Consider the following 26,615-nt stretch of genomic DNA (forward strand, 5'->3'; position numbering starts at 1 on the left):
CCTTGACTGTTGTGTATTATCCATTACTTCTCTGTTATTGTATGTTTTCAATTGCCCCAACTGTCTCCGCAACTCTACTTTGGTAATGTACATGTCTATACATATCCCTTTTAAATCAATTGCCATCTACTTCCTTCTATTAATTTTCTTTATCTGTAAGTGCCCCTCCTTTCCCTTTGTAGCTATATCCCAGTATTACTGTTAATGCCTTTAAATCAATCCAAATCTGCACATTTCTGCACATTTCTGCCCATGGATTCTCATTGATTGTCACAATCAGGGAATGTGTCAGTTACTGTATCTATTATTTAGTGCTCTAAGGAATCTATGCTTTCATTATTCATTACTGCAAAAATTTAACAGGTCATTTAAAATTATTACTTTTGAATTTTATGTTAGCATTAAAACTTACTTTAACTGGGTATCGGAATAGCTTCACAAAGCCAAAGTCATCCCCGGTTGCCAATACTTTGCCGTCACTCGTAAGAGAGGCAGCCATCACATCACTCGCTTCTCCAATCACTGGCCAGATGCCTTCACAGCTTGGACCTTGAACACTTGTCCAAGATGCCCAGGAAATTTTTTCTACCTGAGAAATAGAAAGCTCAGAGTACTTGCCTCATGGTTCTATATAACCACTAAATGAAGAATCATTTGAAGTCAGACATTTCTAATAGCCTCAGTTATATATAATGTTGATTTCAATTTCACTAATGATACATTTTTACTTTTTTTTTAAATTAAGGACAATATGATTTTTCCAACAAAAATCACGCAATATATTTTATTTCAGCATATAAAAATAATTTCACCTAACAGAAATAGCAGTTGCTCATTGGAAAATACATTTAATTTAATAATTTAAGCACAGTCTACTGTGATTAATACTATTTAAATAATGTTCTTAGCTCCTGCGAAAGAGATAAGACAGCCAAGGACTTTGCATCTAAGAATATTGCATGGCTTTGACTACAGTGGCAGTCCTCGTCTTACCTCATGGCTTGGAATATTCCTTTTTTTTCCACGTGGAGCTTCAAAAAACAGCTGCTCTTTAGCACCAGTGTTTACTTGTATCAGCTTCCCTGAAAATAGCAAAGCAGTATTGATTATTTAAAAATGATCTTGTGATACACAGTAGTCTTTGCTGCCCAAAGGCATGTTAAGGGCCATAAATAATCATTTTAGAGCCACTTTTGGCACATGGGCCAGCAATTGAATAACCTTGTTCTAATACTGCCTAACATAGTTTCAAGTGCAGCTGTTTGTCTTTCACAACAATGTATAACACTTTTTATTCCAGAATTTATTTGCCAACTGAATGTGTTCCTTTGACTTCAATAAGTTAGAGCATTTATGCTTTTGTCTGGTATGAAAGTACACACAGTGCATGCATACACAATGCACAGCGCCGATTCTAAGGTAAGGGCCGCCCCCCTCACTGACTTACCTGTCGGGAGGGGAGGCAGGAACACTAATGCAGAGAGCGAAATTGCGATCTCTCGCATTAGTAAAGCCGAATTTCCGGTTTAAAAAACGGAAATTCGGCTCTTAAAGGTACCAGGAGTGGCTTTTTGCCGCCCCTGGAAACCTCTCAGGCGTTGCCACCTGAGGCGAGTTTCTCAACTAGCCTCATTGGCGGCGCGCCCTTGACAATGCATAATGTAAATATACACATAATAAAACAATAAATCCCAATATTTAATTGAAAACTTTTGTAAAAAATATTTTACACTCCTTTATACATATACCGCACTATACAAAACTACCTATCACAGCCAACAGGAATTCTTGGGTGTTATACAATAACATAATTCTATTGATACTTGTGTGCGTGTTGGAGAACTGATTTTTAAAATGGTTATAGAATTTGAGAGAAAGTAACAGGTCTTCTTACTTAAAGTCTGAAAGTCTGATTTAACTATGAAGCTATGTGAAGGTATGGAGGGGTATGTGTATGGATGCTGGATTTTATTTGAAGGGGTTGAACTTGATGGACTATTTTTCAGCCTGATTTAACTATGTAACAATGTAGAAGTAAACTAGAAATTAGATGAAAGGAAGCCACGCATACTCACCAATAGTGTCCCAGTCTAAATGAGTGATATAGCTGGAAGATCCCTTGCAAACTCCAACCCTCTTGCTACTCATGACATTGTAAATATCTACAAAGTTATCATAGGAAGCAACTGCCAAGTATTTTCCGGTACCTGAAAAATATCCACGGTCCATGTAAAGATTTCTAAACTGGGACACATCATAGGGTTACCAGATCATTTGAAAATTCAGGTACACATATAATAAATGCAGGTTGCAGATCTGCACTGATTGTATTCAAAGGAAACTGCAATCACGGCAACCCTTTTAGCTGGATTTTCTAAACGTGTCTGTGAAATTTTAAGTGGCCTGATAGCCCTACAGTAGGACCAATAGCATTGAGTATGTTATTTACCTGGAGAAAAACGGATATCAGAAATGACATCCTTCCTGTGATGAAAAGAGACCAGATCTTCCAGGGTATCTGCATTCACAATTATAAAGCTCCCATCATTCAGCCCAACGGCAACAGCTTTTCCATCTGGAGAGAAGGAGCAGCATCTACCACCTTTGGGAAGAAGAAAGGCTGTGCTGTAAGTATTAGGAGCTGAGAACTGGCCAAGGAAGTCTTTTTGTAATTAAAAAAAAAAACTACATTTCACAGCAGATGAGAATGAAACGGGATGTAAACCCAAATAATATATGTTGTATAATGAAAGAAAACAGAATACAGTATACATTCATTGCACATTTGCAAAGGTTTATGATTTACAGGCCTGTAAATATTAAAAATTATGGAGGAATGCAAGGCATTGTGGAAATTGCAGCTGGCTATGGCAGCGTGGTACAGGTATGGGAACTGTTATCCAGAATGCTCTGGACCTGGGGTTACAATTATTCATACCTTAACTCTACTAGAAAATCATGTAAGCATTAAATAAACCCAACAGGCTGGTTTTGCCTCCAATAAGGAGGAATTATATCTTCGTTCGGATCAAGTAAATTTACTGTTTTATTATAATAGAGAAAGGGGAAATAGTTTATAATAATTTGGATTATTTGATTATAATGGAGTCTAGAGTCTATGGGAGATGGCCTTCCCATAATTCAGAGCTTTCTGGATAACAGGTTTCTGGATAATGGATCCTATACATGTACATTTAAATATGCAACCCTTTCTCTCAGTTCCATAAAGAGCTCACACTTCAACAACCTGGTGTGTATAAACCTAGCTTTTGTGACATTTCTTATCTTTTCTGGAAAAAGATTTTTCATATAGCGATCACCCATTTAGTGTATAAATGGGAAAAAATCATCACAAACTGTGAACTGGTATTTTCGTAATAATTCCTGAATCTAGTTTATTAATACTTAAAAGTTACATAATTATTACATATGTTTCAAAAAGAGAATCAGAAGAAAAGTGACAGCTTATATGGTATAATCGTTGTAAAGATATAACTCTATATAATAAATTGGGCTATATAAATATAGGATCATAATAATGTGCAGTAACGCGGATCCCACACCTTGCACTTCAGAAAACTCATTCATCAGTATGGTTATGCTTACCCTTCTTCAGTTTGCGCACAGCCAGCATACAATGGCTGGGAGAAAGGTCCCAGATGCGCAGGGTCTTGTCATCACTCACAGTGGCACAGATAGGTAAGTGAGGATGTGTGGCCAAGCCCCAGACCTCCCCTTCCATGTGTCCCTGAAGAAAATGAGAAAATAAGGGTTTGAGATTGAACATGCATCATCACATGGAGAAAAAGAAAGATAGAGCACACCAGTCACTGCATATGCAGGCAGTTTTTAATGCAAATCCAGAAAAAAGCATCTTTCAATGTCTCAAGTGTAACCTAATTTTGTGGCATCGTTATCCTCTGTCTGGCTGATCATAAAATTGGTACGTGTGTAGAATGGGGAAGATCTCAATCTACTGTGCTTATATACTACAAGGTACATGCGATTTCATGGGAAAGACTGTTGATATCAGCAGAAGGTCTGGATTTATTGTTAATCTATACGCATATAGTATGTCCAGCCCTGCTGTGGCTGTGGTATATAATTGATTTGGTTTGATCAGGCAAGAGGATTCGGTTAAATCTGAATTCAGCTGAAAAAGGCCAAATTCTTGCCATTATTATGGGGCAGAATGCTGCATTGTTGCAGAACCCTCCATAGTTTTATATATTTGTAATAAGCTTAGGGGGTCTCAGCAATCCAACATCTTTGAAATCTTCTTTTTCCCCTTGCATTCAATAAAAAATGGTTATAAATCCACATGATTTTCCATATTGGATAAAAAAAACTAATGTCATTGAACTATCATTAAATACCAGTGCACAGAGCACTGATCTAGCAACACAGTTTAAAATAACAGTGCTGTTCAATATGTCAGTGCTCTAAAAATACATGACTATGGAGATTTTTATTCATTCAGGTCATGGTATATCTAATGTAAGTAATTATAAAACAACTGGACTTGCTGAGTAATTATTGAAGATGTTTCACTACTCATCCGAGCAGCTTTTTCAGTTGAACATCAATCTTCACTAATTACTCAGCTAGTCCAGTTGTTTTATAATTACTTTTATTAGCTAAAAATACATGTTAATAATAATAAATGGCTAATGTCTTCCTTTGTACCCAGTTTCATAGTCCTGCCACACATTCTCGTTTTCTGTATGGGGGTAGTGTTGGAACAAGCACCACAAATATATATATATATATATATATATATATATATATATATATATATAGCTTGAAAATACGACAATTTCGGGACATTTCTGGCTTTGGGATTACCTGAACAAGCAAAGTGACAGGTCCACTTTTATCCACCTCCAAAATCTCACCATTCTTAGTTCCTACCAGGATATGTCCATGGCCTAGTGATATGGCACGAATAGAAGGATTATCTTCAAGTAAGAGCCCTGTGATAATCAGAGATGAGAAAACAGAGAAAATGGTGTCATCATTTTAAAGACTAAAGGTTTTCGCTCGATTTTATCGAGGTCCTGAGCATTCTGGATAACAGGTCCCATACCTGCATTTAGTATTTTTTGAGAAAGCAAAACGGTCCCTAAACATGTCCCACAGGGGCATCTGATGGTGACTTTTAATAAAGCATCTTCTATCTCGTATCTATGTGCTTTCCAATTACTGAACTTATCTGTTACAGAGGGTAAAACATTTGATTGACAATTAAATATCTTCAGTTGTATTTTAAGATCACCTTTAGATCCAGGAGCCAATGCAGCCCTTTTGATGGCATAAGTTTTGAGGCAACGTTCAAAAGAATCGTCCCAGAGAGCCACAACTCCATCTTTCCCTCCGGTCACAAAGCCCTATAAAATGTGAACAGACAAAATACCACTAAGTATTATAGCATAGGCCAGTGATATCTAACACCTTCTAATATGTTCTCCTATTAAAGTCATACTGACACTAAAAATTTTCTTTTCGAAATATTAATCTACATTAAAAGTTACTTATAGGTTATGTTGATCGTTTTTCACTGATAGTTCTGCTTTTGTAAGTAATTGTTACTTAAAGTTCCTAAACTTGACTGTTTTTGCCAACCTGACTGTTCCTTCTCAGCCTGTCAGTTAGAGTTTCTAATTCTAGCAGACTACTGCTGCACAAATATGGCAGCCCCCTCATAGAGGAAGAGGGTAGTCAGAAAGGTTATGTAACAGCATCTGGCAAATACTTTAATGGCAAAATTATAAATAGTATTCAAAGACAATAGTGTATTATATATTAAAAACTTTATTTTCTGATATTGGTGTCTCTTTAAGGCTAATTTTAGGAGCTGAACCTCAGTGGTATCTCGTATGTGTCACATTAATTAGTCTAGTTGAAGCATATAAGGGGGTGAATTATAAGTGTGTGTAATAGCAATGCAATGTTGAGGTTGCCCAACAGTGGTGTCCTTGGGAATAAAATCATGACTCTACTGTGTCTCATGAATCAGACTGCTTCTTACCTTATCCAAAGCATGCATACTGAACACTGGTCCATCATGAGCTTTCACTGTTTTTATAAGAAACAGATCCCTCCAGATACAAACATCCCCTGTGCAGGTGCCAGAAAAGGACATCTCCTCTGTCCAGCCATACACCACACACATCATTGTGTCAATTTTTGCTCCTGCTCCTGTACCAATACAAGCCTTGCGCCCAATGAGTCCCCCTCCTGGCAGGAAAAGAAAAAAGAAGATTATAATTTAAATACATAACATACTTAATGAAAAACGTATCTGTATTTCATTTTGATACCTAAATTAAAGTTGCGCCTGTCTTACTTAATATCAATAGCTGAAGCTCTACAGTTATTTCCGATAACTTCCGTTATCGGAAACCTGTTATCCATATTACGAGAAGGTCATCTCCCATAGACTCCATTTTAATCAAATAATTCAATATTTTAAAACATATTTCCTTTTTCTTTGTAATAATAAACAGTACTTAGTACATGATCCCAACTAAGATAAAATGAATCCTAACTGGAGGCAAAACAATTCTTCTTGAGGTTTATTTAATGTTTAAATGATTTTTTAGGATACTTGAGGTATAACATTCCCATTCCTACTATAATTCTGAAAACCTGCAAAGTAAAATGCCATTTCTTACTCTATTGTAACTTTATGTTTACGTCCTTACTAATATGAACATAAAACAGCACTTTTCATTATTGCAAGTTATGCATATCACACCTGTTCTTTGTACTTTGCACCTTGTGGAAGTAAGCACAAAGAAACGTGAGCCTTCTGTATCACACTGAATACATAAAATATGAATGTAGGTGTTTTAAAAAAGAAATTGTGATGATTGTGTGCATTTAATTTCTTTTAAAGTCTGAATGTTTTTCACTGTCTAATCTTTTAATATTCTAAAATTAAGTTAGGTCAGCCTTCTCTGGTTAGAACATAGGAAGTGTAATTATAAATATGTCCACTAGGTGTTGCTGTGAAACCATTTTTCTAAAACTGTCCTGTTACATACATACACAATGCATCCAAGTTTACTAAATTTACTAAAGAAGAGAAAATCACTCTTTAGTCAAGCCTAACTGAATGATTTTAAATCATAGCATATTATATCTTATATGTAAATCTGTCCTGAAGCATCTTTCATTTTGGATCGATTGACATCAGGTTTAAATTTGAATCCATTTACAAAGACTGTGAATCCTCACTGTTAAAGAGAATTCTAAAGAACTTTGGAAGACTTGGATGTAGATATATATTGTCAGAGATTACAATGTGGTTCTAATACTACATCTGAACGGAAATTATTATGAAATTATGTAAGGATTCCAGAATTGAATAGCCCTGAATAAAGCTCTGTCATTGAAAGGAATAATACCCGCACAGCACTTTCCATACCTGCCCTTCTCCAGAACCTCATGTGCTTTATCCCAGCAGTGATTAACTTGTCAGGCATGTACGGGTTAATTTTCACCACAAAAATTTTTTCTTTGCTTCCTCTGGAAAACACAAAATATGTTTTATGTTATTATTACCCTGGAATAGAAATTATTTATTCAGAATGTAACAGAGCTGATAAATTGGACCTAGCTCAACTGGAAACAAGGGCAGATTACCCTTCAAGTTCACTGCACACACGCAGATCATTAGATTACAAATGCATAAGCCTGCACATTTCGTTCTAATGGAGTCTCAAGGGAAAGTCCCTAAAGAGGCTTTAAAGAAAAGAGGAGCAAAGAAATACAATTCCTAAAATTGTTTTACAGAGAACAAAAGAGGGATGGGAAGATGGGATGTCTGGGAAAGTTATCTTCATATTCACATACTTCACAGATGAGAGTTTTTCTCCCTTCTTCCAGTCCCAAAGAACGATGGTGTGATTGTCATCGATGCCAACAGAGGCCAAACGTTTTCCATCGGCTGAGCAGGAAACAGAAAAAAAGATGAATTTGGGGAACAGTACATTTCTCTTTATATTCACTTTAATGCCTCCATGTGTACCTAGAGAGTTTCCTCGTCATATTGCCTGCTTAAAACAGGGCACACACAGGGCAAACCTGGTATTATCAAGAGGGAAACATTATAGAGATTGTGATATATAATTGATATTTTATAAGGCCATTTGTGAAGAGAATTCACCTGGCAGAAGGGAAGGATGACAGTAAATGGGTGACATAAAGAGAAGCAGTTTTACATCTGGTGCTCAGTGCAGAGTGTGGTGTCCAGGGAGGTGCAAGTGCTCCTAGACTGAGTACTAAGGGTATGTGCTCTTGCACCTCCTATAAAAATGATCTCTAGTGTTTCCTGTCATTCTTCTACTGTATGCCTTCATCTACCATAAGGTAAAGGAAATCTGGAGTGTCAGGAACTAGTACTGTGTATAATGTTGTCTGGGCTCACATCCATTTTTGTGGCCACACCTACTAATTATCATGTTCATTTTACAAAATCTGGCAGGTTATGAAAGTTTGAACACATTTCTGTGATTTTAATGTGTTATTACAGTTTTGCTAATGAAGGTGAATTGCCCTTTAAACAGTTTCCCCAAGAGACCTGCTTATCTGAAATAGCAGCAATTCAACAGTACATAACATAAAGATAGAAACTCAGAGATTGTCTATAAGCATTACAGCTTGGTTCACTGCTGCCTGCATACATAGGGCTTGTCTTTTAGCAAAGCTTTAGCCACCTTTATACTGGTTATATCATAAACACAGGTTTTCCAGACCTGGCTCTCCACATAAGTTGTCAACTCTAACTGCTTCAGCAAGTACCTCACACACTTATTATTTCCTGCCTCCTTTGGACAGAGCTCCCCTCCCCCAGATGGATACATGACTCACAGAACCTGTACTAGTTATATTACATGCTGCTTGCACCCAGTCTGTTATTCTGCTCATATGCTGGGTCTCATAGAGCATTCTGGGAGATATGTACCTTTCCTCTTGTTTTTCAAGACAGTATATATATAAAATGCCATGAATATCTTGTAAACTATATAAATAAGGCATAAGCCTTATATAGTTTACAAGAGGGGGTACTTTATTCACTATATAAATGGTGCTTGACCATATAAAAACAGAAGGCAGAGTGTTTTTATACAGGTCATGGAACTCCAAGGTGACTTGGATATATATCTATATATATATATATATAGATAAAGCAAAAAAACCGCACTCACAGGACTTTTGAAGGTGCAAAATCAAAAATGATCTTTATTTCAATGTTTCGGCTATTCACTTAAGCCGTCATCAGGAAGTGACACTTCCTGATGACGGCTTAAGTGAATAGCCGAAACGTTGAAATAAAGATCATTTTGATTTTGCACCTTCAAAAGTCCTGTGAGTGCGGTTTTTTTGCTTTATCTATGATTCACCATAACCAGCACCTAGGCAGAAGCATTTGTTATGCGTGCACCAGAGTTTGGACTTTATATATATATATATATATATTTATATATATATATATATATATATATATATATATATATATATATAGAGAGAGAGAGAGAGAGAGAGAGAGAGAGAGAGAGAGAGAGAGAGAGAGAGAGAGAGAGAGAGAGAGAGAGAGAGAGAGAGAGAGAGAGAGAGAGAGAGAGAGAGAGAGAGTTCAGAGCTGGTGCACCAATCAACGAAATGCCTGGGTGCTGGTTATAGAAAGCATACAAACGAAAAAAATGAAACCGCACTCCTAGGGCTTTGATGAAAAACAAGTGGAAGGCTTTATTTCAACGTTCCTGACGACGGCTCGAGTGTAGCAGCCGAAACGTTGAAATAAAGCCTTCCACTTGTTTTTCGTCAAAGCCCTAGGAGTGCGGTTTCATTTTTTTCGTATATATATATATATATATATATATATATATATATATATATATATATATATATATATATATATATAATATATATGTAAGATCAGCACTCTCTGTATGGTTCATTGAAAAAACGTGTCAATTTATCCACACTTTTACATGTTATCCAGTGGATAACATGTAAAAGTGTGTGTATAAATTGACACGTTTTTTCACCAAACCATACAGAGAGTGCTGATCTTCTTTTCATATATTACTACTGATTTGATCGTGCACCTCTGGCTTCGTCTTGGATTGTCAGATAATATATATATCTATCTATCTATCTATATATATATATATATATATATATATATATATAATGTTTAGATATATATGTTTTTATTCTATTTGGTGGTATAGTTTGGTAGTTGTGCAACTGATGTAGCACTTATATTTGCACAGTAGGATTACTATAACCATTTTAAAAGAAATCAACGATGTACAATAGTTCACCTGAAAAATCCACTGCACACACTCCATACTGGTGATGTCCCTTTAACACAGAAAGTGGTTTGATTGTCTCAGTGTCCCAGATGTGAACTGTACTCTCTCGACCCACCTAAAAAACAATCCTGGGTCATTGTGAGGAATAATAAAACTAAATAAAACAACTGGTTATGATGCGAATCCTTAATCCGCCCATAAAAAGTTGTGTCTAATATTAATAGCAACAGCAATAAAATATATTGGTGATTTTAATTAATTTATCTACATGTTTAACAAAAAGACAATATTTGTAGTTAACTGTGTAAAATTTGTAAATACATTGAGGGGCAAATTCATCAAGGGTCGAATTCATCAAAATTCATCAAGGGTCGAATATCGAGGGTTAATTAACCCTCGATATTCGACTGAAGAATGAAAATCCTTCGACTTCGAATATCGAAGTCGAAGGATTTTGCGCAAATACTTCGAACGAACGAACGAAGGAATAATCGTTCGAACGAACGATTAGAAGGATTTTAATCCAACGATCGAAGGATTATCCTTCGAACAAAAAAAGTTAGGCAAGCCTATGGGGACCTTCCCCATAGGCTAACATTGGGTTCGGTAGCTTTTAGACGGCGAACTAGGGGGTCGAAGTTTTTTCTTAAAGAGACAGTACTTCGACTATCGAATGGTCGAATAGTCAAACGATTTTTAGTTAGAATCCTTCGATTCAAAGTCGAAGCTGTAGTCGAAGGTCGAAGTAGCCCATTCGATGGTCGAAGTAGCCAAAAAAACACTTTGAAATTCGAAGTTTTTTTTCTTCTATTCCTTCACTCGAAGTTAATGAATTAGCCCCTGAAAGTATATTTTGTAACAAATAATTTGGAATAATGTTATTGTATTGTTTCACCTTGTGCTCAGGCTGCAATTTTAGCTAGAACATTAAAGAAAAAGCATTTTAAAATGCCAGCTTAAACAGATTTAACTTAAAAACCTTCTTCCACTATCCAAAAACGAACCCATCTGACCTATAACCAGGGCTGTACAATAATCATATGGACCCTTAAATGGGCTATATTTGGCAGTGCAATTGGTGTAAGCATTGCTGCAATGCAATATTAGCAATTGCTTTGCAGGGGCACATCTCCCATGTCCAGTCCAAGCAGTAGGTTTCAGCACTGATGTAGCTGGTGACGATGATGAAGTGATGTTGGTGATTATGTGATAAAGTTAGTGAGTAACTAGTGCTTTGCTACATCAGACAGGACCAGATTGAGTGTGAGGGAATGTGTTCACCCTACGGCCCAATGGATCGTCACCAATGAGATTTTCAATCCTGCCCAAGTTGGATGAGGACATTTGTAGTTTTTTCTCCTTTATTAAGGCCAATAAGATGACAATGAACTCAGGAATGGCGAATATGAAAGCAACATTATCCATGTATGGCTAGCTTAAGTGACAAGGACCTACCTGTCCTGTTGCTACGTAATCCTTTAAAGGGTGAATGGCAAGGCAAAGGATATCATCATTGTGCCCTAAATAAAACCTTTGGGTGTTCTGCTGCCGGTTGTATACCACACCAATTGCTGCCACATGGTAAACAATCTCACCAGTCTGGGTGTAGAATAGATTACTCCTACAATCATAACCCCGGTACCTAAAGAAAAAAAGAATCGTTTAAGGTATAAACATATAAGGGAAAGGAGTAGCATGATTAAAGTAGGGATACACTGAAGCCATGATTTGGTTCTGATTATTTTGGCTGAATCCTAGCACTTTTTGATGGATGCAAGACTCTTAGGGGCCAATTTATGATTGCTGCAGCCTTTTGGCTCCAGCAATAATGAAGGAAACCCCGTGTGAGTTAAGGAACTCATGCAGAAAAATGAAACCTCATTAGTTGAAGATTTTCTTATTTAAGAAAACCTGCTTAAAAAATATCTCAATTCACTAACTAGCAATCATAAATCAGCCCCTTAGTGTTCAGTCATGCCAAATCTGAACCCTAAATGTCATGTGACTTTGAATTACTGATTATATATATATTTGGAATTTAGCCAAATCTTTATGTTGCATTCAGCGTATCACTAGTTCATACTTACTCTTAGGAAAAAGGGGTTAAATTATACTTTAAATGTTAGTTGTCAACACCCTAAAATCAATGTTTTCATTTAGTCACATCTATGCCTGTGATATTACAGGAATTTAAAGCACATTTTCTTATGAGAAACATGTCTAAAATATTAAGGTTTATAAACAGGATAGCATTAATTCCCACCCATGCACAAAATGCAGACGAATGCTATTCAGAGGAGCACGTTCCCGTCTCTTGGAAGAAGCACTTCTGTGGAGGTCTTTGCATTGCTCTTTAAGCTGAGGTAGATCTTCTTTATAAACCTAAAGTTAAAAAGTGCATTTGCAAATGATAATACTTTTTGTGGTATAAATGAGGTACAGTATAAATTTTGCAAAAACAATATCTTACATCTGATTTACCATCTTCTGTAGCAATCCAATAACAATGAGTTTTGTGGGTTTTTTTTTTTTTAAACAAAAAAAAATGATTCCAGGACAAATCACCAAAAGAACAGCAAATTGCAATTTTTTGGGGAACTAATGTCTGTATTTTGATATCAAACAAGGTCCCATCAAAATTCTAGTTGATTGTCTGAAGTCTACGGCAATAGGGGTTATGCAAATATTTTACTATACTAAGCTAAAAGCTAGCTAAAATACTCCAGGAGTTTTAACATAAATACCAAATATGTATTTTCCTTCAACCCAAAGTGGTTGGTCTCAGTGTATTTGAACCCTCTGAACTCTTCTCATAGCTTCCCTGAGATGAATGAGAGTCTTTATCTGATTATAATGAAGATGGCTGTATGGCAGTCCAGTTCACCAGGTAACAACTTTATCCATGAAGTATGTGATTATCCGTTATACTGCATTTTCAACAGCCATATATGATAGTATACAAAGAACTGAATTGAGTCCTTATGTAGGATGGGGGCCATAAATACATATTAGATGGTTACATACAGCCCACAAGTATTCTGTTGGGGGTCGGGAACCTCAATTTAGAGTAGAGTGTGTTTTTTAAGATAACCTACACACCAGTTCTTTACAAATGATAATGTTACCTGCCGACGATATGTGATCTGGGTCTCTTGCTCAATCTCAGAGTCCAGCTCTGGGACATCCGACTGATCTGAATCTGACTCTTCACTGTTGGAATCGACCAAACTTTCTGATTACGAAAAGAGAAAAGTAAAAAAAATGGACAAGAAGAGTCAAAACAGGAATTTGAATTCTTAGAACTATGGTAACTTTAGTGCTGGTTTACTGGCATCAGCAAGGTTTGTTTTAATGGGAGGTTTTTCCACAACATTCATTCAGAGAGTAAATAATACTTGAACACATTTGCTGTACGGTAGGTTATTCTCCCAAGAAATTCTTTAATGTTATACCTTAATATTATCATATAGCATCAAAATCTATAGAAGATTCTGCATGGACGTGTATACCCTTAGCAGGTTGAAATGGGGACCCATGTATTCACACACTCACCTTGTGGGGCTATGTGTAGAACATCTTTCAGTTTCCTATCAGGGATAAATTTCCACTGGAAGACAGAATGATCAGCTCCACCAACCGAAATGATCCACTGGTAGTCATGTGACCATCGAACATTTGTCACATGAGCTGAATGACCCAAATACTTTCTAAATTTTGCACCTGTACAGAAAATGATTATGTTCAGATAAATGTATCATTGGTATAAGTAAAATATGAAGTATTGAGAGGTTTTTACGTCTTGTGCACAAACAGAACACAAAGGGGCAAATTTACTTAAGGTCGAATATCTAGTGTTAATTAACCCTCGATATTCGACTGTCAAAGTAAAATCCTTCAACTTTGAATATCGAAGTCGAAAGGATTTAGCGCTATTCGTTCAATCCTTTGAATCGTTCGATTCGAAGGATTTTAATCCATCGATCGAACGATTTTTGTTCAACCAAAAAGCTAGCCCATAGGCTAACATTGACTTCGGTAACTTTTAGGTGGCGAACTAGGGGGTCGAAGTTTTTTCTTATAGAGACAGTACTTCGACTATCGAATGGTCGAATAGTCGAACGATTTTTAGTTCGAATTGTTCGATTCGAAGTCGAAGGTGGAAGTAGCCAAAAAAACCATTCGAAATTTTTTTCCTCTATTCCTTCACTCGAGCTAAGTAAATGGGCCCCAAAGGATTTTCTCCAGGAATACTGGGTAACAGTGGGCCTTAGCTGCAGAGTATGTGAATCAGTAAAAAAGTGTCAGCAAAGGATTATTACTTACTACTATACAGGAGGTCAAAGTGTTAGGTTACTAAGAACATTCATTTAATATTTTGAGAGACTCATTTAAGAACACAAGAGCAATGTGTAAACTATTGTTTTTTTTTAACCACAATACAGCATTTCCTCCATTTCCCAAAAAATCCATCTTAATTTAGTGCAACAAAACTTGCATGCACTTAACATACAGTATATAGAGGGAAATCAAATACTTTTTAGTCCACATTGTCACCAGTGCCTTGCCTGATCATAGGTCCACTCTACTTGTTCCACCTGCTTTGTACCCTGCCTGCCTTGCCTGTCTTCCATGTTCCAGTGCCTGTCTTGTGTATACTACCTGTTCCCCAGTACCTAAATCATCCTAAGTGACTTATTCCTAACCAAGTGGCCAGCAGCCCTGACCCTTGTGGAAATCAAAGTCACCATCCAAATGTTGCACCTAAAAAGTAAAACTTGAACAATAATGGGATAATATAATAAAAGCTATATCAATCGATATGTAGGTAGAATTACTTTTTCACCAGTTTGAAACAAACAGTTGATTGGTGGCTTTGGGCTACTACACCTGGGCAAACTTTGAACCCTTTAGGTACATCTCCTCAAAAATGTCAACATTTTCTATCTTTGGAGCAATGGCACACAAGGCTTATTTATTTATTTATTTATTTATTTATATTACTCTCAAGATTAAGAACAATGACTTAAGGCTCTGTACCACCCTATCCTGCTTATACAGTTTGGCCCTTGGGTTTTTTTTACACAATCAATAGTAAAGAATAACTATCCCTCTATCAAAAATAAGTCAGATAATCAATGTTGAAGACAAGGAAATAATTACACCTTCAGATATTTACAGGTTTTGACAAAAAGACAAAATACCCTGCTCACTTAAAGGGGTTGCTCACCTTTGAGATTATTTTTAGTATGATGTAGAGTGTAATATTCTGAGACAGTTTGCAATAGGTTTTAATTTTTTACATTTTTTTTAGTTATTTTGCTTTTTTCAGCAGCTCTTCAATTTGCATTTTAAACAGTCTAGTAGCTAGGGTTCAAATTACCCTAGCAACCATGCATTGATTTGAATAGGAAACTGGAATATGAATAGGAGAGGTCTGAATAGAAAGATGAGTAATAAAAATTAGCAATAACAATACATTTGTAGCCTTACAGAGCATATGTTTTTTTAGAAGGGGTCCAATTATCAGTAAATACAATCAAAGTTGTGTAGTACCTTTTTTTAGAGTTGGATATCTGAAAAGTTTTATGATCCCGTAATCATCGGCTGTCACCAGAACTTGCCCGGGGTAATTGGCATCTACTGAACTGATATCGTTACTCTCTGAATATTTAGGCCAGATTCCATTTACTTCCAAACCAGAGACACATGTCCATCTAGCCCACTGAACTCCTTTCAGTTCTTCCTTATTGGGTACTTCTTTACCTCCTAAACAAATACACAATGCGGAAAGAGGACAATAATCTTAAAACTACATAATGTGTCTATTTTGAAACAAAGAAAGGTGTGAGTGTTAATTGCAATATTATATCAGGGGAACAGATTTGTTTTAATGCTACCATAGCTGGAAAGCTTCACGGTTCTGTGTTGGGATCCATATTCTTATTTACCAGGCATTCTGTAGAACATTCTTTTTCCACTGCCATCATTGGTTTGAAGAAATTTGGAGTCTGAAGACCAGTCCATGTGGGTGATGAAGGTCACAGATCCCATGCACTCTCCAACCTTCTTGTACCTCTGTACAACACCATAAATATCTATGCAGCTGTCATTGGAGCCAACTGCAAGTAAACTACCATCAGGGGAATACTTCAGCTCATGGATGGCTTCCTTTCGATCTTTTATGTGGACAACTTCTGTCATGTCTCTGAAAGAAATCATAATTTATAAATTACTTTTAAAATAACTATTTTCTTTAAAATAGTCTGCATTAAAATGTTTATATTTAATAAATGAATGTGTTCATGAAACATCAATATTTAAAGGTTGTTTTGACTTTTTTTCAACTGAAACTCTTATCTACTTATATGTCCTTCATAAAACATTCTAAAACAATAATATATTTAAAATATATTTTGTATGTGTACTTAAAGATACATGCTCTTATCCGTTGGGTTGCCCCATTGCCAAACAAGCAGATAATTTGTTATTTTGGCTACAAGTAAAGTGGGCCAAACTGGCTGATACATTCGCTGAAAAGGTACAAGATTGTAACTTCGAAAATAGAAATATTGTGTCCATGCTGAATACCTAAAATTTTGTGTTTCTCTGTTTTTATTTTGTATTGGTCTATATCTTGAGTTGTATATAAAGTTGCAGGGCATCTTAGGCTTCTGCCTGAGAGGAACTGTAATGTCCTGAATCGGTATAAGTTAACATTGTTTCACACTTTTACTTGGCAAAATTATCATCCAATAAAAGTGATAAGATCAATATACAAAATACAAATGTATAAGGTGAATACAGTTATTTTGCAAGATATAGCAAAGACAAACATGATTTTCTTATTTCACATTTTTTGTTTTTATTTTTACTTTAATTCGTCACCTGACTCGGAGCACAGTGAAAGATCCATCCTTCATTCCTAAGGCTAGATGGATGCCATCTGTACTAACAGCAGCACAGCGAATGGGTTCCTCCATGTTACATCGAGCAATCAGGGCATGGTCTATCAGGCTCCATATTCTGCAGTACATGAAACAGGAGACTTCTGAACAGTGGAACACAGAAGAATGTCTTTATTGTTTGGAAGAAGATACCATGACTTTGCTAAGCCGAACTCCCATTATTAGAGCTTACACTGTATATGACCTAAAATAAAAGGATTATCTCAATGACTAAGAACCCTAAATGGCCCATTCAACCATTCACAGACATCTGGTTTGCAATGTTCAACAAAAAATACCAATACGGGTTTTCAAAATGTGGCCACAGTGAAAAACATGAGACCTATGAAGTGTACACAGTATTCCAGACATGTATTTGTTATGTTTCTGGTGGAATAAAATACACTACAAATTTGTTCGGATAATTAAAGTAATAGCAAATATAAATATATAAACGGCTGTGCACACGCCCCAGCTAATTAATGGCGGTGCAGGAGATTAAAGTGTACATGATCCAAATTTAAAAAAGTATCTCAAAAATCGCACTCTGTATATTAAATCTCAATTCATTAAATTTTATTAATTATAGCACTGTTAAACAGTGCTTGGACAATATCAAATTTCTGGACAATTTAGTTAATTAATTATCTGTGTTTTTTTTGTGTTTTTCACTAATGTTTCTTTTTTTGTTTGAATTAATATATATATGAATTTATATATATACAATATTTATGTGTTTTTTTCTATGATATTTACGAACTTTGAATTTGGAAATGTAAATGAATTGAGATTTAATATATAGAGTGCGAGATACTTTTTAAATTTGGATAATTAAAGTGAATAATCAAATTAATTAATTATGGTTTCTCCTTTCCATTCAGTACCTTCTACCTCAATTTTTTTTTAAATTTTCCTCTAACCTTCTCAAAATAAAGATTCTGAAATCAATAGCAACAGTTTCAGCAGCATCTATTAATGACCACTGTAGGTATGCTGCTGTCAAAGTTGTCTACAGGAAATATCATGGTCATGCAAGTAATGTGGCAGCGCAGAATATATTAGAAACCTCGAATATTTTTGTACATGAAGTTTAATTAGTCTGTGCTTTCAAAAATGTAAAATAATTTATTTCAAAATATATATTTATTTAAAGAATAGCTACATCTAGACCTAGCTTTTGGATACTTAGGGCCATGAATATATGTCATATATTTAAATCTATATGTATATCATAAGGCTCCCATTGCACACATGCTAAACACTGCAGATATGATAAAACACACAATGTAGGGCTTCCACTAAAAACTAAATATAGTTTAATAATTATATTTTTTGGTGCTACTGGTCCTTTAAGGAAAATGAAGTAGAAAATACTTATAAACTGGTTATTGTTTTAGTTCTGGTCTAGACTATGCCTTCTTCAGTAATCAGTTTTAGTGATCATGCACAAATATTTATATATATTGCACACATTTATTTGGTAACACAGGTATGGGGCCTATTATCCAGAATGCTTGGGAACTGGGGTTTTCCAGATATAGGATCTTTATATAATTTGGATCTCCATATCTACATTGTCTACTAAAAGATGATTTAAACATTAAATAACCCCAACAGGATTGCTTTGCCTCCAATAAGGATGAAATATAGCTTAGTTGGGATCAAGTCCAAACTACTGTTTATTATTACAGAGAAAAATGTAATAACTTTTAAAAATTAGATTTATTTGCTTTAAATGGACTATATGAGAGACAACCTTCCCATAATTCAAAGCTTTCAGGACAACCGGTTTCTGGATAATGGATCCCATACATGTACTACTAGAAATGTATGGCTGTGTACTTCATGATCATTATTAAAAAATACGTTTTTACAGATTATCTTGGTGAAGATGATAGGATTTGAACTGCAGCAACTGGATTGCCTAGCCCTGGAGTATGACTCATGTGGTGTTTACATCTCAGTGTGCCCAAATCTCAGTGTGCCCAAAGTGCATAAAGAATAAATTGAGACCAGACAGTAAATATGTTTCACTGTCAGTTATAATAACCTGTTTTTTTGGTTCACATCCAACAGAAAAGCTTTAGTCCCAAACATAATGGTGTGCAGAAAACATTCATTGAATTAGTAATGCTAATGTATTGTGGTTTCATGCAACATTTTGATAAGATAATTGAAACAGTGCACATCCAGAAACCTGGACTTGCTTGATTCCCCTTCTCTTTACATGGATCAGAGCCAGCTCTTTAATGAACCCATTCAGGCTCTCAGTTCATTCGTTATAAAGCCTTTACTTGGAACAGTGCATAAACTGAAAATACACTATAGTGTGCCCTGTCTCAGCAGATGTAAAACTGCAGTGAAAGTGATGAATTTACAGGATTTTACTAAATGCTATAAGAACCCAATACATTGTTCATTAAATCATCTATCCAATAAATCTAAACAAGTATACAAAAAATATATTCATATATCCAATAGATAAATAGATAGATAGATAGATAGATAGATAGATAGATAGATAGATAGATAGATAGATAGATAGATCCTCAGACAGCCAGACAGATAAACAACAACCAACAGCAAATCTAATAAGAGAGAAATCCAATAAACCATTAAGTGGTAACTTAAGCTGCAGTTTTAAGTCTTGAAGCATAATAGTGACTGGCAACTCTACTATAAACTATGTCCTTCTGCATCAACCAAGCTGCAGTTTATAGATGCTTCTGTTCAATAATTTAGTTCTATACAGATGTCTATAATTTCATTTGATTAAAGGTCTCCTATAAAGCACGGCATTATATGTAAGCCATTTGTGTGTAATACTGTAGAAAGATGGTTCTGGCCTAGGGTTGGAGCTTTTATGTGATAGAGAAAGGGAAGGAGTGGCGGAGTTAGGATAACACTTTTACTATTCCTAAACAACTCAGTGATGTAAGAAGATGGAAAGGACTGGTGACCCCTTTCCCCAATGTTCTATTGTGCTTCACTGTACTTTTGTTAGGATTTGGTTATTGTGTTCAGGTACACACAACAGCTCTTTGTCAGTACCACTATGCTTGCAGAAGTTTTGGCTATTTTGTATGTGCCATTTCCAAGATGGCCAATCTTCTAACATAGAAAGACAGATATGATATAATACAGCATGTGTATTATTAAGGGTGTTATTTATTTAGGTTTGAATTGTGTTTTCCACGAAAATACGAGTTGATTTTGAGTTGATCTTTTTAGTTAAAAACTTTTTGGTTAAAAAAAAACCTTAAATATTTTGAGATTTATTATACCTCGACCCTGGAAATAGCTTGAATCCAAAAGTGCACCATCTAAAACATGTAAAGGTAAAGTAGGAGTCAATGGCAATAGTCCCTTTAACCATTTGAAGATGTTAACAGCCTGCATGATGTTCAAGTTTTTTTCGGATGGTTTACCCAAAAACTCAAATAATTAGTGCAAATCAAGTTTTTTCCAGCAGAAAACTCGATTAATTTGAGTTTTGAGTTTTTTTGCAACTCGAACTCCCAGAATCGAGTATTTCCACTCAAGTTTTTGCTTAAATAAGAAACTATATGATTTGTGAGTTCATTCGCGTTCATTCAAGGTATTAAAAACTATAACATTCGGCCTTCGATAAATAACCCCCTATAGGTAATTGTAGCAATTCAGACCTCACTGATCGATCATCACTCCCAGTGATGGCCAGAGGTTTTGTAGGGTGGACAGCCAGAGCCCAAAGTTCCCCTTCACAGTGGCCCTGCATTATCAGGAAGGGTTTGTTGCGTTCATGCACCACAATCTCGAAGATTTCACTGTCCTGTGTCCCAACCAGGATGTGATCTCCTCTCCAGCATACACTTCTAACTGATAACCCTGGAAAATAAGGAAATAATTATTACGAGAGAAATAGAGAAAACCAGGCATGTAAGTTGTTTGACCCCAAAATACTATGCAGATAAAAAAAAGGTTAGAACCTCTGATAATTTTGAAATAGCAGAGATTTCCCTGAATAACAGGATATTTATTGCCTTTCAGACCTTGAGATTGTAATGCAAGCCATGCACTGGTACATCTGGGAGGCCTGTGCATATCTTTGCTTTTCCAGGAAACAGGAAGCATCAGAAAGAGTCAGAAAGCAATCACTTTATTGCAGGGCAAATCCCTCCAGAACCAATTTGGTTAAATATGGCATGTATATTAGGCCAGGAATCTGTGATATTTGTCTGCAGGCGCAGTTGTTTATTAGTTTGTTCCACCATCTGCAGCACAACTAAAATTGGGTCAGCTGAGAGATATGATTTGATTCAAAGACTCAGACGGGTAATCTTCCTTCACTTTCTGGAACATAACTGCAAATACATCTCCATTCCGGTCTAGTTAAACTGCTGTGCAGGGAATAGCTGCTCACTGCTACAAATATTGGAGATTCCATATACAAAATGTATATGCGAGACTGGAAATACTATGCCATTATCATTATAATGTATTAAATGTGTTTTTTTTTAAAAAATTAAACAGATCTTTTTTAATTGTGCAATATTACATTATAATTGCAGCAATTTCTACAGATAATGACCTTCAGTGTTAGTGTACAAAATCTGTTGTACAAAAAGGACGGCAGTGGCATACAGGCCGTTTAGGACATTTTGGCATCACAATGTCTGGTGCTGAAAGCTCCTGCCTACAAAACAGGCACAAACAGATGAAGGGAGGGGGTTGTATACTGCTTGATCTAATTCTCTACCTTGCAAGCACTAAACATGGAGTAGCTTTAGATTCTTTGTGTGCCCTGTTTAGCTCAAGAAATAACAAAACCTGTTCATGATTAAGACTAGTGGCAGACGGGGAGATTAGTCTCCCAGCGACTAATCTCCCTGTACTTCCTTTACGGCTGCTAAAATACGAATCGCCGGTGGAATCGCTTCGCATTACCGAAGTCGCCTGAAGTAGCCTCACTTCGACTTCGGAAATGGGAAGCAATCCCGCCGGCCATTCATATTTTACCTGGCAAGAAGGCAGCATGGGGAGATTAGAGGAGATTTATGCGAATGAGGTTGTTAAAAAAGGAAGCTGAAAAGCAATCTGTTATTCTACCCCCTGCTTTAATGACCTGAACTTCTCATGTCTAACCCTCAGTATAATCCTGCAATATAAACTTCATAAGCATTAGATTGGAAATCTGTTATCGTTGCCACCCTGTAATGTTGTAGATATTTCATGGATATCCTAACTATGTATCAAGAAATGAATGAGTAATTCTGGCAGATCTACCTGTTCTACTTACAGATTCATTGGTACTATTTGCTGATCAGCCTGTGCCAACTTACTGACTACTTTATCTGTGCTTATTTTTGTATTTTGTGTTGGTCAGTCACTTCTATTGCTACACGAATTCACTTAAGGGCTAGTCCACACGGGGAGATAGCGACGCGTTTGCGGTCGCGGCGACAAAGCGCCGCGACAGTCGCCGCGACCGGCGCAGGCGACAGTTTTGTATGGGCGCCTATGTAAAAACGCCTGTGCTAACCACACGAGGCGATGCGCTTTTCAACAGACGCCTGAAAAAGCCTGGCGAGGCATTTTCAGGCGACTGTTGAAAAGCGCATCGCCTCGTGTGGTTAGCACAGGCGTTTTTACATAGGCGCCCATACAAAACTGTCGCCTGCGCCGGTCGCGGCGACTGTCGCGGCGCTTTGTCGCCGCGACCGCAAACGCGTCGCTATCTCCCCGTGTGTACTAGCCCTTAATCTTACCAACCTACTTATGCAATAAACGTATCCACCAGAAACTGAAATACCTATAGTTTTTATTGCTCCAACTGCAAAAATATATAAAATATATATATACTGTATACAGTACAGAAGGACCCGCATTCCAATATTAGTGAACCAACATTATTTATTCATCAAACTTGTGCATCCAACCTTTTGGCCCACATTAGGGACTTTATCAAGGACAGATTACAAGTGTGTGAGTGATCATTTAAATACCTTAAGCCTCTCCCAATACAAAAATGGCGGCAATCATGACGTCATACATAGCCACATTGCATTTATTTATATATATATATATATATATATATATATATATATATATATATATATATATATATATATATATATATATATGCTTTGTATTTAAAATGTTGAGCATGATATGGCTGCAGGATTAATGTTGGAAACTACATCACAGGAAAGCATCTTGTTCTGTTTTGAAGTCAGTGCCAGATTCATTTGTTAGTGCTGTGACCACATTCCACTCACTTTTATAGGGAAAGCCACTGTATGCATGCAAGCCACTTTACTATATATGAGTACACCTATGTCTAACAGTTCATTGTGAAACCAGATTTAATGATTCCTCCACCAGTGTTAGTGACTGAGCTACCAACTGGTGTTCCACGGTAACAGATTGATCTTACCATGCCACTGACTGATATTCTTGTATAAGTGTCATAATATGTTACTCTGTAAATCAGTGAGTGTTTTTTATGAGTGAGTACATATTCATTCCTTAAAAAATAAAATATAATGCTTCATATTTTTTTATGTTTATTTTCGCAGACAATGCAGAATTTTCAATGGTATTCAATGGCTAAATGTTTTTGTCAAACCTTGGAGTGAACTGATGTTGATCTACTTCAACTAATTTATACAAAGTAAATACACCCACTTACAATTTGTCAGTGGCTAAAAGCATGTTACCTTTGTATCCTTGGTCTGTTTCCCTGAGATCAATCACAGTAATTGGTTTAAAATTTAAATCCCATAGACGTACACAGCCATCTCGTCCTCCAGTGGCAAAGCCCTCCTCACAGGCATTCATGCTGAAGATTCCTGCCTAGAAAACCAAGTAAAGGCAATATATACATATATTCTCTACAATACCTTGTAGAGAATGTGCGAACTTCAGTCATTACTGAGATATTCATGTTCAGTGGCAAAAAAGCACAGAACAGGCAGAACTTACAGCATGAGCTCCTTGGATTGTACGAGCAAGGTTCAGCCCCTTCCAAACATAAATATCCCCATTTAATGCCCCAGAATAGGTCACTTCATCCCGCGCACAGGCCAGGCACAGAATGGTCTGCAGGTCTCCTGTTTTCCCAAACACCCCACGTTTTGGTGTCAGCGAGTTTCCACACATACTCCAGAACTGGAAAAAATCAGATGGAAGTAAATCTATCACTGGTGACAATAACAAATAACATAATTTTGTCAAAGGCAACAATCAGATATATATAATCACCCAAAGATCAGGCTGCATTGAATACATACATTAACAGAAGTTCTGAGACTAAAAGCTGAAAATGCAGATCTTTGTTCTGGTTCTAGAAATTAAATGATATGGTTCTTTTTATTATAGACTGTTATTGTAGCATGGTGTTGATTAAATAAATTCCATTTTGTCTCTACTTATGCTATTATTTATAAAGCACCAACATATGTCACAGAGCTATATTATAGAAGGGTATATACTGTATCAAACACACAGATTACATAGAAATACTGAGCAATACTATTTTTCTACAGGGCACTGCAGGTATGCAGTCCTTAAAGTAATTTGGATACTTCCACCAATATCCCTAAGTTGTGCTGTTAACGTTACTTTTTTAAACTAAGCATAGATCTGATATTTATCTAGAGCAGTGGTCACTAATTCCCATATGTAATAAAAGGCACAAGGTTTGTCCAGGTGCAATAACCCATAGCAACCACAGAGATGATTGTTTTTTAAAAAGGCTACTGAGAAATGCTATCTGTTGATTAGTTGCTATAGGACAAAGGTGATTCAAAGTGTAGCATACTGCATACCTTTTATTACATAACCCCTTGTGCTCTGTAGTGTGCCATGTGATGGGTCTGTCTGTGTTGCACTGAGCTGACAGATAGGAGGATTTCAAAGATAGAAGGATGCCATTGTCAGATCTGGGTCAGCTTGAAAATCATTTTAAACCCCTAACTGCACAGCCCTGTGATATGGTTATAATGTGTATAAACGCTGCAAATAGTTCAGAACTGTGCTTGTCAAACAAATGACTGCAAATTGCTTCAGTGGAGCCATGAACTTTCTACCTGCAGACCTGCAGGCACCTAAGATTTTGCTGTGAAATTATTTTTTTTTCCTTTTTAGTTGTCCATTTAACTTCTGTAAAACAGGTATGTTAAAGTAAGATTGTAGGATGTAGGTGCATAGAACTCAGTGGCTCTCTGAGCATTGTATTATCAATTTAACTATACAAACAAACACTGTGTTATACACCATTGTTAGTATTAGTTTAGGCTAGCGCTTCAGTTAAGCCAAAAAATTTTTGCAACATAACATATCCCCCATTTGCAGTACCAAGCAGTTGCACAATTCCTTAATAGTAATGTAAGTGGTACAAAGAAAAGCACCCCCCTAATAAAATTTGTGCAATAGAACAAATTCAGCACTTACTTACATTTTGTTTCCTGAAAGACTATATTTTCCTGCTCTGCTACTTAAGATGGAACTAATGTGCAAAGCTGAGGTAGGAACTTCTACCCAATGCACCAGTTCCCATGTGCAGGATTAAGGGTAGAGACACACACTCCGATTCGGGGAGATTTAGTCGCCTGGCGATAAATCGTCTTTTCTTCGGGACGACTAATCTCCCACCGTGAGGCAACTTTGGGCGACGTTGGAAAACGAAGTGCTCCGATTACCATCCCGTCGGCGATTTATATTATAGCCGGCAGGAGGCAGTTTGGGGAGATTAGTCGCCCCGAAGAAGAGGAGATTTGTCACTGGCCAACTAATCTCCCTGAATCTGAGCATGTCTCTGCCCTAAGAGAATATTCATGTTGTCTTTCAGATAGTAATCCTTATCCTAATGGGTTATAAACATATAAATAAGTGTTAACTAGTTCTGTACTGTCTTTAGCACATTTAGCACACAGTGAGCAACAGCAGCCACAGACAGTTACACCTTGTGGAATCAGTGCACATGTTGCACATTAGTTAGGGTTGCCACCTTTCCCTGCCGCTAACTCCGGGGGTGATGATGTTGTGGGGCCGGTCAATGAAAATTGTGCCGTTCCCAAAACCGGGCTGTCCAGGTCAAAACCAAACAGATCGCAACCCTAACATTAGTTAATGCTGGTTACAGATCCTTATGCAAGATATAAAGTTTACTGTTTTACTGTATAAAAACCAAACTGTTTGATATTCATATGATTACTATTTTATAACATGTATTGCCAGAATAGTATAGCAGTGCAGTATTGTTTTACCTGTATACTGAATTTCTTGTATAGAAATATATGATATAGGAACTTTTACTGATGCACCAGTTCCCATGTATTAATTGAATGTTCCTGTTGTCTTTCAG

At 36.4% G+C, this 26,615-nt stretch overlaps 1 protein-coding gene across 6 annotated transcripts in view; it reads right to left on the minus strand.

Moving 5' to 3' along the window:
• LOC108698703 (echinoderm microtubule-associated protein-like 5) overlaps window positions 1-26,615 on the minus strand; it is a 100,445-nt gene that overhangs the window by 23,018 nt on the left and 50,812 nt on the right. For 5 of the 6 annotated variants that reach the window (XR_005963420.1, XM_041573009.1, XM_018230404.2 and 2 more), the window contains exons 5-25: window positions 24,233-24,418; window positions 23,968-24,103; window positions 20,935-21,136; window positions 17,211-17,348; window positions 16,274-16,530; window positions 15,879-16,091; window positions 13,878-14,045; window positions 13,451-13,557; window positions 12,589-12,707; window positions 11,781-11,967; window positions 10,335-10,440; window positions 7,858-7,951; window positions 7,430-7,530; window positions 6,029-6,237; window positions 5,276-5,387; window positions 4,846-4,973; window positions 3,607-3,748; window positions 2,450-2,602; window positions 2,076-2,207; window positions 994-1,082; window positions 413-589 (exon numbers count right to left, since the gene is read on the minus strand). Coding sequence is in view for 4 of the 6 variants with exons in the window: in XM_041573009.1 (XP_041428943.1) it covers window positions 413-589; window positions 994-1,082; window positions 2,076-2,207; window positions 2,450-2,602; window positions 3,607-3,748; window positions 4,846-4,973; window positions 5,276-5,387; window positions 6,029-6,237; window positions 7,430-7,530; window positions 7,858-7,951; window positions 10,335-10,440; window positions 11,781-11,967; window positions 12,589-12,707; window positions 13,451-13,557; window positions 13,878-14,045; window positions 15,879-16,091; window positions 16,274-16,530; window positions 17,211-17,348; window positions 20,935-21,136; window positions 23,968-24,103; window positions 24,233-24,418 (3,156 nt within the window). In the remaining 2 variants the exon portion in view is untranslated. The remainder of the gene's footprint in view (window positions 1-412; window positions 590-993; window positions 1,083-2,075; window positions 2,208-2,449; window positions 2,603-3,606; window positions 3,749-4,845; window positions 4,974-5,275; window positions 5,388-6,028; window positions 6,238-7,429; window positions 7,531-7,857; window positions 7,952-10,334; window positions 10,441-11,780; window positions 11,968-12,588; window positions 12,708-13,450; window positions 13,558-13,877; window positions 14,046-15,878; window positions 16,092-16,273; window positions 16,531-17,210; window positions 17,349-20,934; window positions 21,137-23,967; window positions 24,104-24,232; window positions 24,419-26,615) is intronic. The other variant, XR_005963421.1, reaches the window with a different exon arrangement.

This window comes from Xenopus laevis, chromosome 8L (genome assembly GCF_017654675.1).
Source record: "Xenopus laevis strain J_2021 chromosome 8L, Xenopus_laevis_v10.1, whole genome shotgun sequence".
NCBI lineage: Eukaryota > Metazoa > Chordata > Amphibia > Anura > Pipidae > Xenopus > Xenopus laevis.